General features: G+C 37.6%; 1 protein-coding gene across 1 annotated transcript in view; it reads right to left on the bottom strand.

Moving 5' to 3' along the window:
• Positions 1-11,961: 11,961 nt before the first annotated feature.
• Positions 11,962-16,992, bottom strand: part of LOC123761326 (homeotic protein deformed) — a 44,977-nt gene continuing 39,946 nt past the window's right edge. Inside the window, exon 3 of the mRNA XM_045747282.2 lies at positions 11,962-16,812. Coding sequence (XP_045603238.2) covers positions 16,283-16,812 — 530 coding nt within the window. The 3' untranslated portion in view covers positions 11,962-16,282. The remainder of the gene's footprint in view (positions 16,813-16,992) is intronic.

Raw genomic sequence — 16,992 nt, 5'->3', positions numbered from 1 at the left:
AAAGGTAACTGCATGAACCAGAGAGATAAAATTACTTGGGGTTCATGTAATTCCAAAACTAACACCTAAAGCACTTATAAGCAGGATCTTATTGACAAAATGTGGGAAGCTGGCAAAGATTAGATCGTTATTTAAATAACAAATTAAGGTCTCAAAGACATCTAGACCGACTATGTTACACCAATCCCCTGAAATATGCACCACCGGCCTTGAATTCACACCTTTTGAAGCACAAAAACCTAAATTGAATAGGTGCAAAGGATTACAACATGATTATTGTCAGACCTAAATGAGTTAAGCTACTGGAATAGGCTAAGGGAACCAAATCACACAAACCAGCAGGACAGAAGTAAGAGAGGAGATAAGGTCACAACTTTCAAAATATTTAGAGGAATAGATAAGGTAGGCATTTGGGAGCTACTATATATTGATAGAACTTTTTTCAATATTGAATATTCGGAAATTGGAAACGTAAATGCATCGAAGAAATGTAAGTAAATAGTCTTAACCTGTACGGGTGGCCACCACCATGAACACCGCCACCATTACCATCGCCACCAATACCATCACCACCACTGCCACCACTATCAAGACCACCCCCCACCCACGCCACTACTTCCACTTTCAACTTCACCATCACATTCACACCCACCACCACCACCGCCACCATCACCCTTCACCATTCTCATCATCTTCATATCACCACTCTCCACCATTCACCCCATTCTCACCATCTTCACTACCACAATAACCACCATCAACACCACCACCACTTCCATCAATCTAACCACCACCACTACCACGACCACCACCACCAGTACCAACTCCATCACCACCTTCACAACCACCACCGCCACCATCACCACCACCCTTCACCATTCTCATCATCTTAATATCACCACTCTCCACCATTCACCCCATTCTCACCATCTTCACTACCACAATAACCACCATCAACACCACCACCACTTCCATCAATCTAACCACCACCACTACCACGACCACCACCTCCAGTACCAACTCCATCACCACCTTCACAACGACCACCACCTCAGACCCCCAGCCTCCAGAAGGCATTTGTCAGAGGGGCGCGCCGGGCCAATCTTGTCGACATCTTGTGGGATTAGCGAGCGTAATGCGGGCCGTGGTCCCCTCCCTCACCTCCACACGTATTAGTCGCAGCCTCCCTGGAATTCTAAGGTCCTGGAAAAAGAAGGGAAAAAATAATCCTTGAAGGACTTTCTGAAAGTCTTCTGTGGATTGATTGTTCTATAAAAGGGTGCGGATAGTAATGGTTAGTAACGTATTAACAAGAGTACTAGTTGGAAATACTCCAAGTACTCGTGAGAGTACTAGTGAAAATACTAGTGATAGTATTAGTTAGATTACTAGCGATGAAAAACTTGTAAAGTGTCTGGTATGAGATTAGCAGGTCAAATTTAATATTTTTAATTCATAGGAAGAGTATTCTCAAAAATTTTATTGCTATTCAGAAATAAACTTTTCTTATTTAGATTGCATTAATGTTATTAACTGATTTATAAATATAAAATACCATATTTCTGTCACAATAATTTCCTCATTTACTAAAGACACGCAATAATGCTTTGAGAGTTCTACTTGTAATCAATAAGGTTATTACGAACAAGATGAGAAACATAATGTAGAAAATACATTGCCTTAAAATTCTGTTTTAAATAATTTATCTATATTGATCATTCCAAGAAACTACAAGTCGATTGGCTTTTCTTGAGAGCGCTGGGGTTAAAGGTTACATTAAATTCAGTTCCATATTCTCCACATACATCAAGCATTAATGTCAAGGCCCTTCAGGGGAGTGAAAATATTGACAGATGATCTACATACCTGAACTCATCTACACGTGTATTGCCAACATGACTGCCAACTCAGCGAGACCAATTTATTTAAATTAAGGAGGCTAATGTAAGCAAAGAATGAAATAGGACTGAAACTTTCTTATATGTTTCACTCCAATACAAAACAAGAAGATCTGTGTTACTTACAATTCAATTATTCTTAAACGAGATTGAACTTCAATTCGCTCATGCTTAAGTCAACTAGAACTTTAAATTAGGGAGTCTTGAATTACTTCTGATATAATTCAATCTTAGGAAATAAAATATTCGTGCGGCAAAGGAATTTTCTCCATTAAAATTTACTTGAACGATGTAACTGAAACCATAGTACATATATGCATATATGTACTAATCATATATTTACTTATATATGCATTCCTTCTTAGGTAATATACTTATCAAAATTTTGGAGGGAAGAGTTTGGTGAAGGGTAGTCGAGGATTGGTGAGGGGAGAGATCAATGGTTGGTGATAGGAGCGATCAATGGTTGCTGATAGGAGCGATCAATGGTTGGTGATAGGAGCGATCAATGGTTGGTGAGAGGAGCGATCAATGGTTGGTGAGAGAAGCGATCAATGATTGGTGATGGGAGCGATCGAGGGATGAAGAGAGGGGAGGCGTCAGCAACAAGGGGAGAGAGATGATAAGTAATAGTCACAGACTCCTGGAGTGCAGTACGGGCCTCAGTAGTCGACGAATGCTATGTATATGAACCTGAAATCTTGTGGATCTATTAAGCTAATACAACAATGAGTATAATTGGGAATCACTGAACTAACGTGGAACTAGTTTAAAGAACGCTTGAGATCTAAGGCAATAGGGAATATCCTCTAACAAGACAAGTAACGAGAATAAACCATGTGAATTTTATTTTATAATTAAACACCACCTATCCTGTCTTCAGCTTGGAGCCAAACTAACTTCAAGAGCTACAGACCTCTGATCTATATTTACCTCTGATGTGAACTCGTGTAAACTTCTTTTAAATTAAAAGAACGTTCCATATTAGGAGGGTAATATGTTAATTTCACAGCATGACACATCCTATTCTGTCACTTGAAGGAGTTTTCATCATCAGTAACTTCAGCTCTCTTCTAACCCATGCATTAAATAACAGTAAAACCCTCAGGCCTGGATACAAAGTCTTCAACGTCAACACAATGCTGCTCGGGCTCAGTAGTTCGTATCCCAGTAAACTGGGGTACGGTTCCCTGGTATAAATTTAATCTTACTTAACGGAGAAGCTAATGAAATTAATGATGTATGAATAACGAAGTTATTCATACATAATTAATTCCCTCCTTTTAACCCAATATTAAATTACCCCTTTTACTATATTTTAATCTAGTTTTTAAACTAAATTATGCATAACTATGAATTTACTCTAATTCCCATAAACTCAAACAATCTAATAATTTTAATGATAAACTCTTCAATCACTTCTCATATGATTTACTTCAAGTGAAGAAAATTATTTTTTTTTTACTTAAATTTACTCAAACATGTTAACTAAAACGCCAAGCATTTATTGCGGATAAAACCTAAATAGTTACACAATCTCAAATGAATTTCCTACTTCATAAATGGCACTAAATAAATATATATTTTTTAATTTATTTTATCTGACTTAGGGTTGTGATGTGAGTGCAGAGATGAGGAGAGGAAAAAGGGGAAGTGAGAGGTTAACGAGATAAAAGGTTGATTAGTGAAACATTTGATAGAAAGCGAGAGGCTACGAGGGGAGAGATAGCACATCAAGTAACCAGTACAAAACATGCTAAACAACTACTACTAGACACCATTTATCCGGTTGAGACATAAGACAGCATTATCCTCCATAACAAGTCAACAGACGACGGACAATAGGCCGTCCCCGTCAAACTGACGTACCTGTGGACGATTTCAATCGTTCTTCTCCCATCTCATCCTGATCTGGGTCCAGCCTCCCTGGTGACTGCCTGCTCGATAAGAATGTCTTTTGTAGTATGCTGAGACATATGGCCTCCAGGTAGGATCCATCACCTCCAGGCTGATCCAGTATATCCAGCAATACTGCTTCTGTCGTTCAAGCTTTATTTCCTTTATGTATTGGCAGAAGGTTGAAGAGTCATGGACCTTTAATGTCTACGTTGTGTTATCTACGGAGCCCCGACCTTTCCATTGGATATATTTTACATTTCCTGTCATACCTCTCATTCCAATACGTTTTAATTTCATTGTGTACGTTTGGGTCCAAACTTTCAAGCATTTTCTATTTCCATAACACAAGATATCTCTTTCGCCTTCTTTCCAAGGAATACAATTTACGAGCTTTCATGCGGTACCAGTATTTTAAGTGTTTCAATGCAAGCCGTCATCATCAACAAATACCAAATGTTCTTTAATCCACCCTCTACAACCTCTGTTTATGGATGAAACACACATTACAAATGATTTATAACTTATGACGTACTTTTCTCAGACTGTTCCGTTCACATCCTCTGCTCGAATCGCACCTCTCTGAGTGGGAATACAAATAAATGCCAATAGAACTTTACAACCTAACTTAACCTAAGTTAACCCTAACTATTCAACACATTCTAGTATATAACAGTATTATATCTGAGAAAAATACCAATTTTAAATTCGTCTTTGGGGTCTGCCGCCTCTTTAACGAGCCTAGCATGAGGACAGGTTGTTTACTTATTATGTGCGGGCAATCAAGGATCTTTGTATACTTTCTAGCTCTGATGCCTTGAAAGGGAGGTTACCTTGAGGCTATCTTGAGATGATTTCGGGGTTTAGCATCCCCGCGTCCCGGTCCTCGACCAGGCCTCCTATTTGTTACACACCCCGGTCGAAAGGGAGCCGGTCGGCCGAGCGGACAGCACGCTGGACTTGTGATCCTGTGGTCCTGGGTTCGATCCCAGGCGCCGGCGAGAAACAATGGGCAGAGATTCTTTTACCCTATGCCCCTGTTATCTAGCAGTAAAATAGGTACCTGGGTGTTAGTCAGCTGTCACGGGCTGCTTCCTGGGGGGTGGAGGCCTGGTCGAGGACCGGGCCGCGGGGACACTAAAAGCCCCGAAATCATCTCAAGATAACCTCAAGATAACCCCCAGGAAGCAACCCGTAGCAGTTGTGTAATCTCACAATCCAGCATGTTCTTCTTTCCTCTCCATACCTCACAAAATCATCCAACACGGCATTACATTCATATCAAAATTGCCCACCACATTATTAAAACAAAGGAAACATGTAAGCTCTGAGAGCTTTGGAAACAGAGTATCAAAGATGAACCTCGTGATCCGGTATATCAATATCGGTTTAATCACAAGAAAGATGTATGGAAACAGGAAGTATCAGTTAAAAACCTATTAGATGATTGAAAAGTTTGAAATCAAAATTACGGAGGTGCTCTTTATTGCAATATGTACTGGGAAAACAAGATTAGCTCTCACGATAAAAAGAAATAAATATGTTTAGAATATTGCAGATAATACAGATAGTTACATGGATTCGATCAATAAAAGACTAACAGTAAATGGAGAGAAGATAGTTGCTGCAGTATTATAACCTATATCCACCTAACAAACAACAAGGAACCTTGGCAGAGTCTTCAGAGAGGAGCAGTAATAAAAAATAAACTGAGTGCAAAATTACTAACCGTGTGGACCTTGTTCATTGATAGATAAACTGAAAATCGAAAATCTCAGTGGATGAAGAAGAAATTTGTGGAACATAGTTGGTAGAAGTTATGGAGGGAAAACAAACAAAATGTATAAGATAGCACAAAGGAAAGGAGGAACAGATATATCTTGCCAACTAGACTTAATCTTCACCCAAAATGAAGAGGACATTGAGAACTTCAAGTATAAAACTCCACTAGGAGTCATTGACCATTGACTCCTTGTCATTGACCGCATTAAAGAACTGACGTCAAAGATAAGGAGTAATGATATCAAGGAAAGTAGACAACACTATAGAAAAATAATTCAATAATTCATTGTGTCGCGGGACAGGCAGCCAGAATGTATACACGTTAAGCTTGTATCCGGGGGGGGGGGGGGGGGGCAAGTAATTCGACCATTGGGGGTGCAGGAGGACCTGGAGGATCCCCACCAGGTCCAGTGATGGTGGGTGGGGGTGGGGGGTCAAATCTTACCTTTCCTCCTTGACCTGCCTCCCACACTTGAGTGGTCACGTGGCAGACAGCAGGAAGAAGGTGATGGCTTCTCACACGGTCGGATTACCTAGTCATAAAAGTATTTGTATGTACGTCTGGTACCATACTACATGTGTAAAGGAAGAAATGTAAACGTTTATCACTCAGAATGTTAGGTAATATGTTTTTTTTGTGATGTGTCTATTTATGTATGAACATGTGGTACTGAACGGGGTGAGAATAGCTTGAGCTACCTCATCCCTTTGTGTGTATTTTACCTCAATAAACTTATTTCAATTTCATATCAATTACTGACTCCCCAGGATGAAACCCCACAGCATGCTGACTAACTCATGGGTACCTACTTTCTACTAGGTGAACAGTTGCATTAGGTGATAGGAAATACGCTCAACCGTTTCTGTCCCGTCCGGGATGCAAACCGGAAATTCTCGATTGTGAGTCGAGAACGAACCCGACTGTACTACCGAGACCCTTATGAATTACATAATAAATTATATGTCACCCGAGAATAAGAAAGCATCTAGGGAAAGTGCAACATAAGGAAGAGCAGAGGGACAGATAGTTAAAAAAAAATGAAGATGCACCAAGATTGCAATGATATCTTAGTGCATATCTTGATGATATCTTTATCATCATTGGAGGATAAATTGATGAATGAAATTAACTTTTTTTTATATATAACAAATGGCATACTTATCTTGACAAAGGGAAATAACACTATTTAAACATTTCTGTGATAAAAAAATCTGTTCATCTCCCCATTCCTTATAATAGCAAAAGCAAAAGTATAAAATACAAGTTTAACAGGTGTTGTATTGAATTGGTGGCAGTCTACAAAGGAAAGCTCTGTCACTGAATGAAATCTCAACAATCAGTATTCATCATGGAAGATAGCTGCAGGTGGAGGAGTGACAAGGTGAACAAGTCACCGCTGAGGCCGGAGATCCGGGTGGTTAGATACAAGACTGGAACTTGATCTCCTTCGCTCCTTCCCACTCGCCCTTAATATTTAACATTCTTTGTTAAGAGGCAGAGAAAAATTGTTAACCACTATGTTCCACAGTTTCAAGAACTTTAATTCGTAGGCAAATATTTGGAATATGGCACCGGACATCTTACCACTGAAGTGCAGTTAAAATTTTAACATGCTATATTTAATGGTGACTAATTGTGGACACAAGATATTTTTTCAAAGAAAAGCATTATTAGACAAGGTTTGTAATACATCTTTTCACTCCTAAAATCATTTTCCTGCTTGAGGAAAATAGAGCAGGGGAGCGATACTTTTTGGAGCTTCATTGCTGTCAACCATTTCTTATAAAAGTAAAATTTATTATGTACAGTGAACTTATTTTCCAATTATCTCCATATCAGGAAAGGGGAATGAATCTACTCATTCCATTCTCGTAACAAAATAAAGTCAGTATATGGGATTACAAGCACATCGTGAGACTTCAATAATTTAGTTGCTCAGATGCAAACCAGGGATCAGTTGTCACGTCACACATGAGGGCCTATTGCCAATATAAGCTTAGTGGCTTATTATTTGCTCCGGAGCCTTTCTAGACTTTATTCTAACCCAAAAGGCAGACTTACAGGTTACTAGCTCGAGTGATCTGACCCTATCCAAGCATAGTTAGTGTTTCAGATACCTAGACGTCTTGCTCATTTTTTTTATAGATATAATTTCTCAGCCACATTTCCTTTTTTGCAATTTTTCGAAATTTTAGCGTACCTCAAGTTAATATTCCAAATAAGTTGTTTGACATCTTGTACTGAATGTATATACACTTTGGCCATAAATTTATTTTCCTCGTGTCAATTATAAGGTTAAATATTTCGTGCAGGTTGTTTACATTACGTTTATTTATTTATATATATATATATATATATATATATATATATATATATATATATATATATATATATATATATATACACACATATATATATATATACACACACACATATATATATATATATATATATATATATATATATATATATATATATATATATATATATATATATATATATATATATATATATATATATATATATATATATATATATATATATATATATATATGAGGAGGGGTACCACCTCTGGTGCAAGTGTAGGGACCCATAGCCTCGGAGAAGAAAATAAAGAGTACTCAGAGAAGACCTTGTGGATCCTCACTGAACTTAAATATATATATATATATATATATATTTAATTTTAAGCTACTTGTTCAGTGTGCTGTGATAAGCAAAAAGAATGGAAATCTCTTTTTCTAGTGGGTGGATAAGGGCATGATCTGTACCACTCTGATAATCAGGTTCATTGTACCTCAGACGACCCACTGTATAAACAAATTAAATAATCTTTGTTGTTTGCGTAATATTTGGATGGAACTAATTCCTCAGTTTCTTCCGGTCAGATTTCATAATAAACACATTTAGCATAATTTTCATAAATACTTTGCCATAAGCTCTGCAAGCATAATTTTCTTTCATTTATTATGCGTCTAAAATAGTTCCTTATGTATGATTAATCTTCATACAGAGAGGTAAGGGGAAATACAGAATAAATAATATTTAATCTTGGACAATAAATAATAATTAAAATGAATTTCTCTAGCGCTTTATTCAAAACTTTACAATAATTGAACTATGTTGATTCACACACTATCTACAAATGTATCTCAATGAAAATCCTAACATTTATTATGTCAGTGTTCAATATATTCATCATTTACTCAGTGTGGGTATTATGAAGCGGTGCTGGGGCCTGTAGGACTCATCTCCTTCAGTAATAAATGGCATAATATCAATCACAAAGTTTTCTTAAGATTTACAATATGAACATAAATAGTTAAAAAAGATATAATTTGAAGAAATGAAAAAATATACAAAATCATATATATATATATATATATATATATATATATATATATATATATATATATATATATATATATATATATATATATATATATATATATATATTGAGGAGGGAAAGTAAAAACTATATACATAAATATAAACTAAAATTAATTTAACTCACAGGGCAATGAAAACCAATGCATTATCTGTCTGTTATCACTGAAGGACTTTGATCTGACAGCCTTGGCCACCACGAAACACGGCATGTTGAGCATAGTGTTACAATAAGACCCCCGTTCAATTACAAGTGTTCCCTCTCTCCCTCTCGCCTCACACACGCCTACTGGGTATAAGACACAGCCTGCGTCGAACATCACTAGATACAAAAATTCAGAATGTGTCATGCAGGCTAATAACTCAACACTCGTTTTTATTTGCAAGTATATACATCAAAGCCAAGTACCAAACTGGACCCAGTAAAGGAGCGAGTTTTCAGGGAAAGAGAGACAAACATACAGACTCTTAATGCAAATCCCGATTCACGGGAGTTTGGAAACACAGTTCTCATATACAGGTATAAAAAATTGTTGTGGGGGGATTCATGTCAGAATTTCCCACATACGCCTCTCGTTCAACATATTAGACATTTTCAATGTTAGGCCTCTTTATTTATTACTGTTACATTATTGATCATATATATATCAGGGGTTCTACTGAAATAATTCATATACTTTTTTGTGGACAGCACCGCCATCGTAAAGTTCTGAACCAATATTATATATTAAAAAAAGAAAATGCACACCAATATGTAAATGATCAAATAATCAGAAGATGACAATAATAAAACTGTTATATTAAATAAAAATAATAATAATAATAATATTAATAAACTAAAATAATAATGATAAAAAATGATGATAATCAATAGTAATAATAATAATTATTATATTTAAAATAAAAAAGTATAAATTATAATGGTTTGTCTCTCTCTAAAACATTTATATCATAAATAGTTAACATCAATTTCTCTACACTGTGATGCATGATTAAATTGAATAAGGAACGGAGGCAAACAGAATTATAATGGTATGATGCAAAGGTTCTTATTGGTAATGAATGAGCAATGATGAAATAAATTAAAATAAGAGATATGCCAATTATAATGAATTCGTTGAAAAAAAAACGAATAAATAGGAATAAGGAAAAGGACCGATAAAAACTTTGTCAGAAAGAACCCGTAAAAATTTACCAATATAAGACTGAAATGTATTTTGATTACAGCAGTTTGATGCTATGCTTCATAATATATCAAGCAATCTACACACGCACGCTTAAAAGACAGCTACACCCACACGCTTATACCGTCGCTACACTCACACGCTTAAACCGCCGCTACACTCACACGCTTAAACCACAGCTACACTCATACACTTATAGTATAAATATACCACCACAATACTCGCAGACTTATATCACCGCTACCCTCGCACGCTTATACCGCTGATACACTCACACGCTTTCACCGTCACTACACTCACACTTATTCCACCGCTACACTCACACTTATAACCCCGCTACACTCACACTTATAACCCCGCTACACTCACACTTATAACCCCGCTACACTCACACTTATACCCCCACTTCACTCACACTTACATCCCCACTACACTCACACTAGGGAGTGTTGTCATCTCGAGTCAGTTTCCGGCTTTCTCTTTACTGAATTTTGTACATTGACACGAGGAAGAGTTTTGTTAGGATTTTTTGTCGTCCAATATATATATATATATATATATATATATATATATATATATATATATATATATATATATATATATATATATATATATATATATATATTTATATATATAAATATATATATATATATATATATATATATATATATATATATATGTCGTACCTAATAGCCAGAACGCACTTTTCAGCCTACTATTCAAGGCCCGATTTGCCTAATAAGCCAAGTTTTCCTGAATTAATATATTTACTATAATTTTTTTCTTATGAAATGATAAAGCAACCCTTTTCTCTATGTATGAGGTCAATTTTTTTTTATTGGAGTTAAAATTAACGTAGATATATGACCGAACCTAACCAACCCTACCTAACCTAACCTAACCTATATTTATAGGTAAGGTTAGGTTAGGTAGCCAAAAAAAGCTAGGTTAGGTTAGGTTAGGTAGGTTAGGTAGACGAAAAAACATTAATTCATGAAAACTTGGCTTATTAGGCAAATCGGGCCTTGAATAGTAGGCTGAAAAGTGCGTTCTGGCTATTAGGTACGACATATATATATATATATATATATATATATATATATATATATATTTATATATATACATAAGCTTCGTAAATATTCAAGAGATGACATGACTTTATGAGCACAACCAATATGTTGTCCAGAGCCTATTGATAGTGAAATCAGCCATAGACCTTCACCTTTTGATTTTCTGTGATAAACATTGATAGGACACACATTTTTAGAATTAGTATCTTGTGGTTGAAAAATAAGGAAGAATTTATAATGAGGCGCACATTAGTTTTACTTTTTCATGCAAACGTAAATAAAATTCATGAAATTCATTATATTTGCAGTATCAATGTTGTATTTATATATCTTTATCATAAAAAGTTATTTAATTTAACAATCTGATATCTGTACATTAATAGATTGGTTTAAAACACCTAATAATGTTGGATATAATTTTTTTGGAGACAATGGGAGGGGGGGGGGGGGGGGAAGAAACACCCTGACAATCTAAAACTATGTAATGAGATATAATATAAGACCATTTAATAATACTTTTTTTCCAATGTGTGTGTCTTATGAGTCTCGAGTCATGTAAAAATTTGGGATAGTCCTCAGAAAAATGTTATATAATAATCTATTATTTAAAGATTTAAATTTGAATCCTTTTGAATTAAATATAGTAGTCAATGTTATCAAGATATAAGTACCCTGAATATATATATATATATATATATATATATATATATATATATATATATATATATATATATATATATATATATATGTTAAATAATTAGTAGAAATTGCGAGAAATTCCAGGACACGCATCAAGTTATCCAATAATGCAAGTCACATATTTCTTGAATCATGTCATCTCCTTTTGTCATATCATTTCTTAGAACTTATATTGATGTTGCTTCGTCTGTCAGATTTTGTGTGTATATCCTCACCATCTTTCATTTCTGACAACGATATAATGGGATGTTTTAATACACAAAAGCGATTAGATTTTGAGCTTCTCCTTCCTTGGGGTTTCTTATGCATGGCTTTTAATTAATTATCGTTGGGTTGACTAGCCCTGCTTTTGTAGACTGAGCTTCAGCTCTTTGGTCCCGCCTTTCAACCTATGGCTTGTGTCGTATCTGCATTTGAAGCTGTTTGTGGAATTGGAGTATCCATCTACCTTTTCCCTTCTCAAGTCTGAAATAAGTCTGGTAGCACAACTCCATACTTTTGCCAATTTTGTTTTATATATAAAGAGCCAAGGATTATATGCTGGGGGCAGCAAATTTAGGAATTGGTTACATATATGTGACATACAAGCGAATAATGACATAAAATAATTTACTAAATGAAGTTCTTAAGTTGACCGAACTTGCATCATTCATATGTGTGTGTGCGTGTGAGTTTGCGCGTGTGTGTGTGTGTGTGTGTGTGTGTGTGTGTGTGTGTGTGTGTGTGTGTGTGCGTGTGTGTGTGTGTGTTTGTGTGTGTGTGTGTGTGTGTGTGTGTGTGTGTGTGTGTGTGTGTGTGTGTGTGTGTGTGTGTACTCGCCTGTTTGTACTCGCCTATTTGTGCTTGCAGGATCGAACACTGACTCTTGGATTCCGCCATGTGTGTGCGTGTGTGTAGTGTGTGTGTGTGGTGAAGGGGGTTGATGTGTGTTTGTGTAAGTGTATGCGCGCGTTTCCATATTAAATACCATACATGGTAACAACGCAGCCACTAGGGTCAGTAGAACATTTTTTTTCTGTTGATGCCTAATATATATTTTACCGTGTCCTAACTTTTGTTCTTGGATCAACCACTGCCTTGCCGTATCTAGATAATAGAACAGTCCCATTCTGTATGTTTTACATATTTCCTAATCCGTATTTATAAGATATTTCTAATTCCGTATTTTTAACATATATCTAATTCCATATTTAAACTTACTTCCAATTCTGTATTTTTAACATATTTTCAACTCACCATTTTAATGCACGTTTAAGATTTTATTTTCTTGAATACTGTGAGTAACCGCACTCTGTAAATTTCATTGTTATTGCAAATAACTTCTTATAAAATAACCATTCATTCGTGACTAATGTAATTAAACAAGGACTCGTTACAGCAAAGAAATATACAACAATCTATATATAAATATAAAAAATAGATTTAAATAAAAATAATACAAATCTAAATAATCTTAATTATAATAATAGTAATCATGAAAATAGCAAAAAGATAATAGTTTTAATTATAAACAATTATAATTATAAACAATAAAGTAAAGAATAAAGTCATTTAAATTATCTTTGCACTTCTCATTAAGAGATGGTGAGGTGCTGTTACATGAGAACCTTGGCGGCATACCCTGTGTTCCGAGTCTTAACCTATACCCTCCTACGATCGTCCTCACATTTAGTCTTGCAATATCTTATCTTGCTATATTACAGCAGAGAACGCAAACCTTGCGATATTTTTGTGTATATGTATTCTATGGTGTGCGTGTGGTGGTATATTGTTCTGAAAATGCATGTATATATATATTTTGGTGTTTTTTTTCATGCAAGACTCAATACAATCAACCTCTTCAATAGTTTTGATATGAAAATGGCAATAAAAATACAGTTCCCATCAACCGATCCCTAACGTGGCGTGTCCGGTCCAGGTCACAAAGAGATAGCTCACAGGCCGGAGTCAAATGCCCTCGCGGGAGCAATAAACAGGGACCCCACCGGCTGTAAACCCTAAACTCCTTTTACAAGCAAGGAGGGAGGGACAGAGGTCATGTCAGGTCAGTGGGACCGCCGCCCAGTCAGGTCGAAGACTCAACAGGTCGTCATAAACAACATTAACTCCAGCGACGCCCCCCTTCTTTTTTTTAGTCTATAAACTGCTTGCTTTGTGAACCAACGTGGTGCGAAATCGAGGAATTACTGCAGTGGAACTTGAAAGACGACGGAGTTCTGGAGTTTATATTTCTCTTTCTCCTCTGGCGGGGAAGGAGAAGGATTATGCTGTATCGATATCGTATAGAAACTGAAAGAGATGTAGATGTACATGTATTGTTGAAGAAAGGAAGGGCTGGCAACAAAAGCGGGAGGAGTAGGGTGATATATGCAATATGAAACTACCTTCCTCTCCTTTTCAGACTTAAGACAATCACCTCTTTGATGTAGGATTAAACACAAGTTCGTTTCAGTAGAGCACACGTAAGAGCCTGCCGGTAGAGTCATGTTATGAGTACACTTACAATATGTGTCGTGTGTGTGTACTCATCTAGGTGTACTCACCTAGTTGTGCTAGTGGGGGTTGAGCTTTGGCTCTTTGGTCCTGCCTCTCAACTGTCAATCAACTGGTGTACAGATTCCTGAGCCTACTGGGATCTATCAAATCTACATTTGAAACTGTGTATGGAGTCTGCCTCCACCACATCACTATTTAATGCATTCCAATTGTTAACTACTCTGACACTGAAAAATATCTTTCTAATGTCTCTGTGGCTCATTTGGGCACTAAATGTGTTCCACCTGTGTTCCCTTGTTTGTTTTCCACCCATGCTTAAGAATTTGTCTGTGTCCACCCTGTTCATTCCATGAGAATTTTGTAGGTGATTATCATATCTTCCCTTACTCTTCTGTTTTCCAGGGATGTGAGGTTCAGCTCCCGTAGCCTTTCCTCGTAGCTCATACCTCTCAGTTCTGGGACTAGTCTGGTGGCATACCTCTGAATATTCTCTAACTTTGTCTTGTGTTTAACCAGGTATGGACTCCATGCTGTAGCTGCATACTCCACAGTGTGTGTGTGTGTGTGTGTGTGTGTGTGTGTGTGTGTGTGTGTGTGTGTGTGTGTGTGTGTGTGTGTGTGTGTGTGTGTGTGTGTGTGTGTAAATATACGTGTGCGTGCAAATATGAATGCATGTATGCAAATATTTGTGCGCGTGCGTGAAAATGTGTGTGAGTGTGCGTGCGTGTACATATGAATGCGTTCTCCGGTTTGACATATCCGGAATATTATATATTATGATCCAACGAGTATGCACAAACTAAACACTTCTGTGTTCTTATCAGGACCAAACACATGCCACATGTGTCGTGCGTGTATACACGTAAGCTTCGTATATATAATGTATACACAATACACAACTCTCAACTCTACAATCAAATAATAGAAAAATTATCTCCTCAAAATTTGCCAGTGCTTGAACTGACAAATAGTTCAAGACTATTTAAAAGTAACTAACTTTTAGTTAGTTAACTACTTTTAACTAACTTACTAACAAGTTAGTTAACACTTTAGTTAAAAGTAACCAACTCTTCTCTCTTCCACCGTTTCCTTACAACTCCTACGTTGTCAATCAGCCACACATAATATAATATTACTTCAGTTTCGCCATATTTCCTTGTCTAATATTCAATTTCATTATGTAGTCACTATGTACTACGGGATAATCCGTAACTGACTCTGAGATAAGCACACTCCACTACATGCGATTATTATAATGTTTTTTGTTTGAGTTTCTTTGGAAAACTACACGCACGATACGCTCGAGAGTTAACACACTATTGCTATCGCTCCGAAAGCGGACTCACTATAAGTATCACTTTATGTAGTTTTAATCGTTGAAAATATCCCTACATACCAATGTCTTTTCCGGGAACAAAATAGGGAGAGTTCAAATGTCGGTGACCACAGCGGGGCGATCCATGAGGCTTGTGTATAATCTAGGCAGCACAAACACACACAACCCTGAGATAAGTATCATTTCTTTCACAATCTTGGGCGGCGACTCATCAGCCAGGGGGTTGATGGGTGGGGAATGGGGGATTAATGGGGTGTTGGGGGGTCAGCACCCGGGCATCGAGGCTCCACCGGCAGGTAGGGCGGGCTGACCTTCGTTATTTGTACACCACAACACCGGGGCCGCCGAGTGGCCAGCGCCGCACCTACAGGAGCAGGAAATCGTGTTCCAGGGTCATCACCACCATCGTCGTTTGCATGTTGTGGACTAAACCGGTCGATTTGGGGAAGATTTGGGTTTACACTAGAGCGGGTAAAGCTACTTGGAGGGGGAGGTGCAGGGCGGGCACCCCACGCGGGCGGCTCTGGCCAGCCTTATAGCGTAGTGAGGCCGTAGTCGGGCTTCATGGCACCGTGTGGATACGGTGCCGAGATGGGCGTCAGGCCTGGCGGCATCATTCCCCCTCCCATGTGTGGATAACCCGGGGGGTGGCCGGCCCCCGGGTGCGGGGTCCCCTGTTGCTGCGCCGCCTGCTGCTGGGCTGCCTGTTGTTGCTGTTGTTGGTCTTGCGTGGCGGGGTTTTGCGTTGTGTTCTGTGTTTGGTTCTGGTTCTGCTGTTGGTTCTTGGGCGTGACGGTGGTGGTCACGCCAGCCGGATTAGTCTTTCTCCGAACGTTCTTGGTGTTAGGCAGTTTGTTGTCTTTTTTCCACTTCATCCTCCGGTTCTGGAACCAGATTTTGATCTGTCGCTCGGAGAGACAGAGCGAGTGGGCGATTTCTATCCTTCGTCGCCTCGTCAGGTAACGGTTGAAGTGGAACTCCTTCTCCAGCTCCAGTATCTGGTGTCTGGTGTAGGCCGTCCGCTGCCGCTTGGGCTCGCACCCCGGCTGGAACTGACCATTCGCTGGAAAGAATAAAAATTAACTACCTTAATTATACGCTGAGGCATAAGCATCAAAAAACACTGTCAGTTAAATTACAATTCGTTCCAATGAAAGTCATTTATCCATAATATCGACCACATGCCTGTTACCATAGCGACTGTGATGGACCCCCTCTCTCCTCCAACTCAGCCCCTCCCCTT

The sequence above is a fragment of the Procambarus clarkii genome, chromosome 7 (assembly GCF_040958095.1).
Source record: "Procambarus clarkii isolate CNS0578487 chromosome 7, FALCON_Pclarkii_2.0, whole genome shotgun sequence".
NCBI classification, from domain to species: domain Eukaryota; kingdom Metazoa; phylum Arthropoda; class Malacostraca; order Decapoda; family Cambaridae; genus Procambarus; species Procambarus clarkii.
This window is presented reverse-complemented; position numbering and strand designations above follow the sequence as displayed.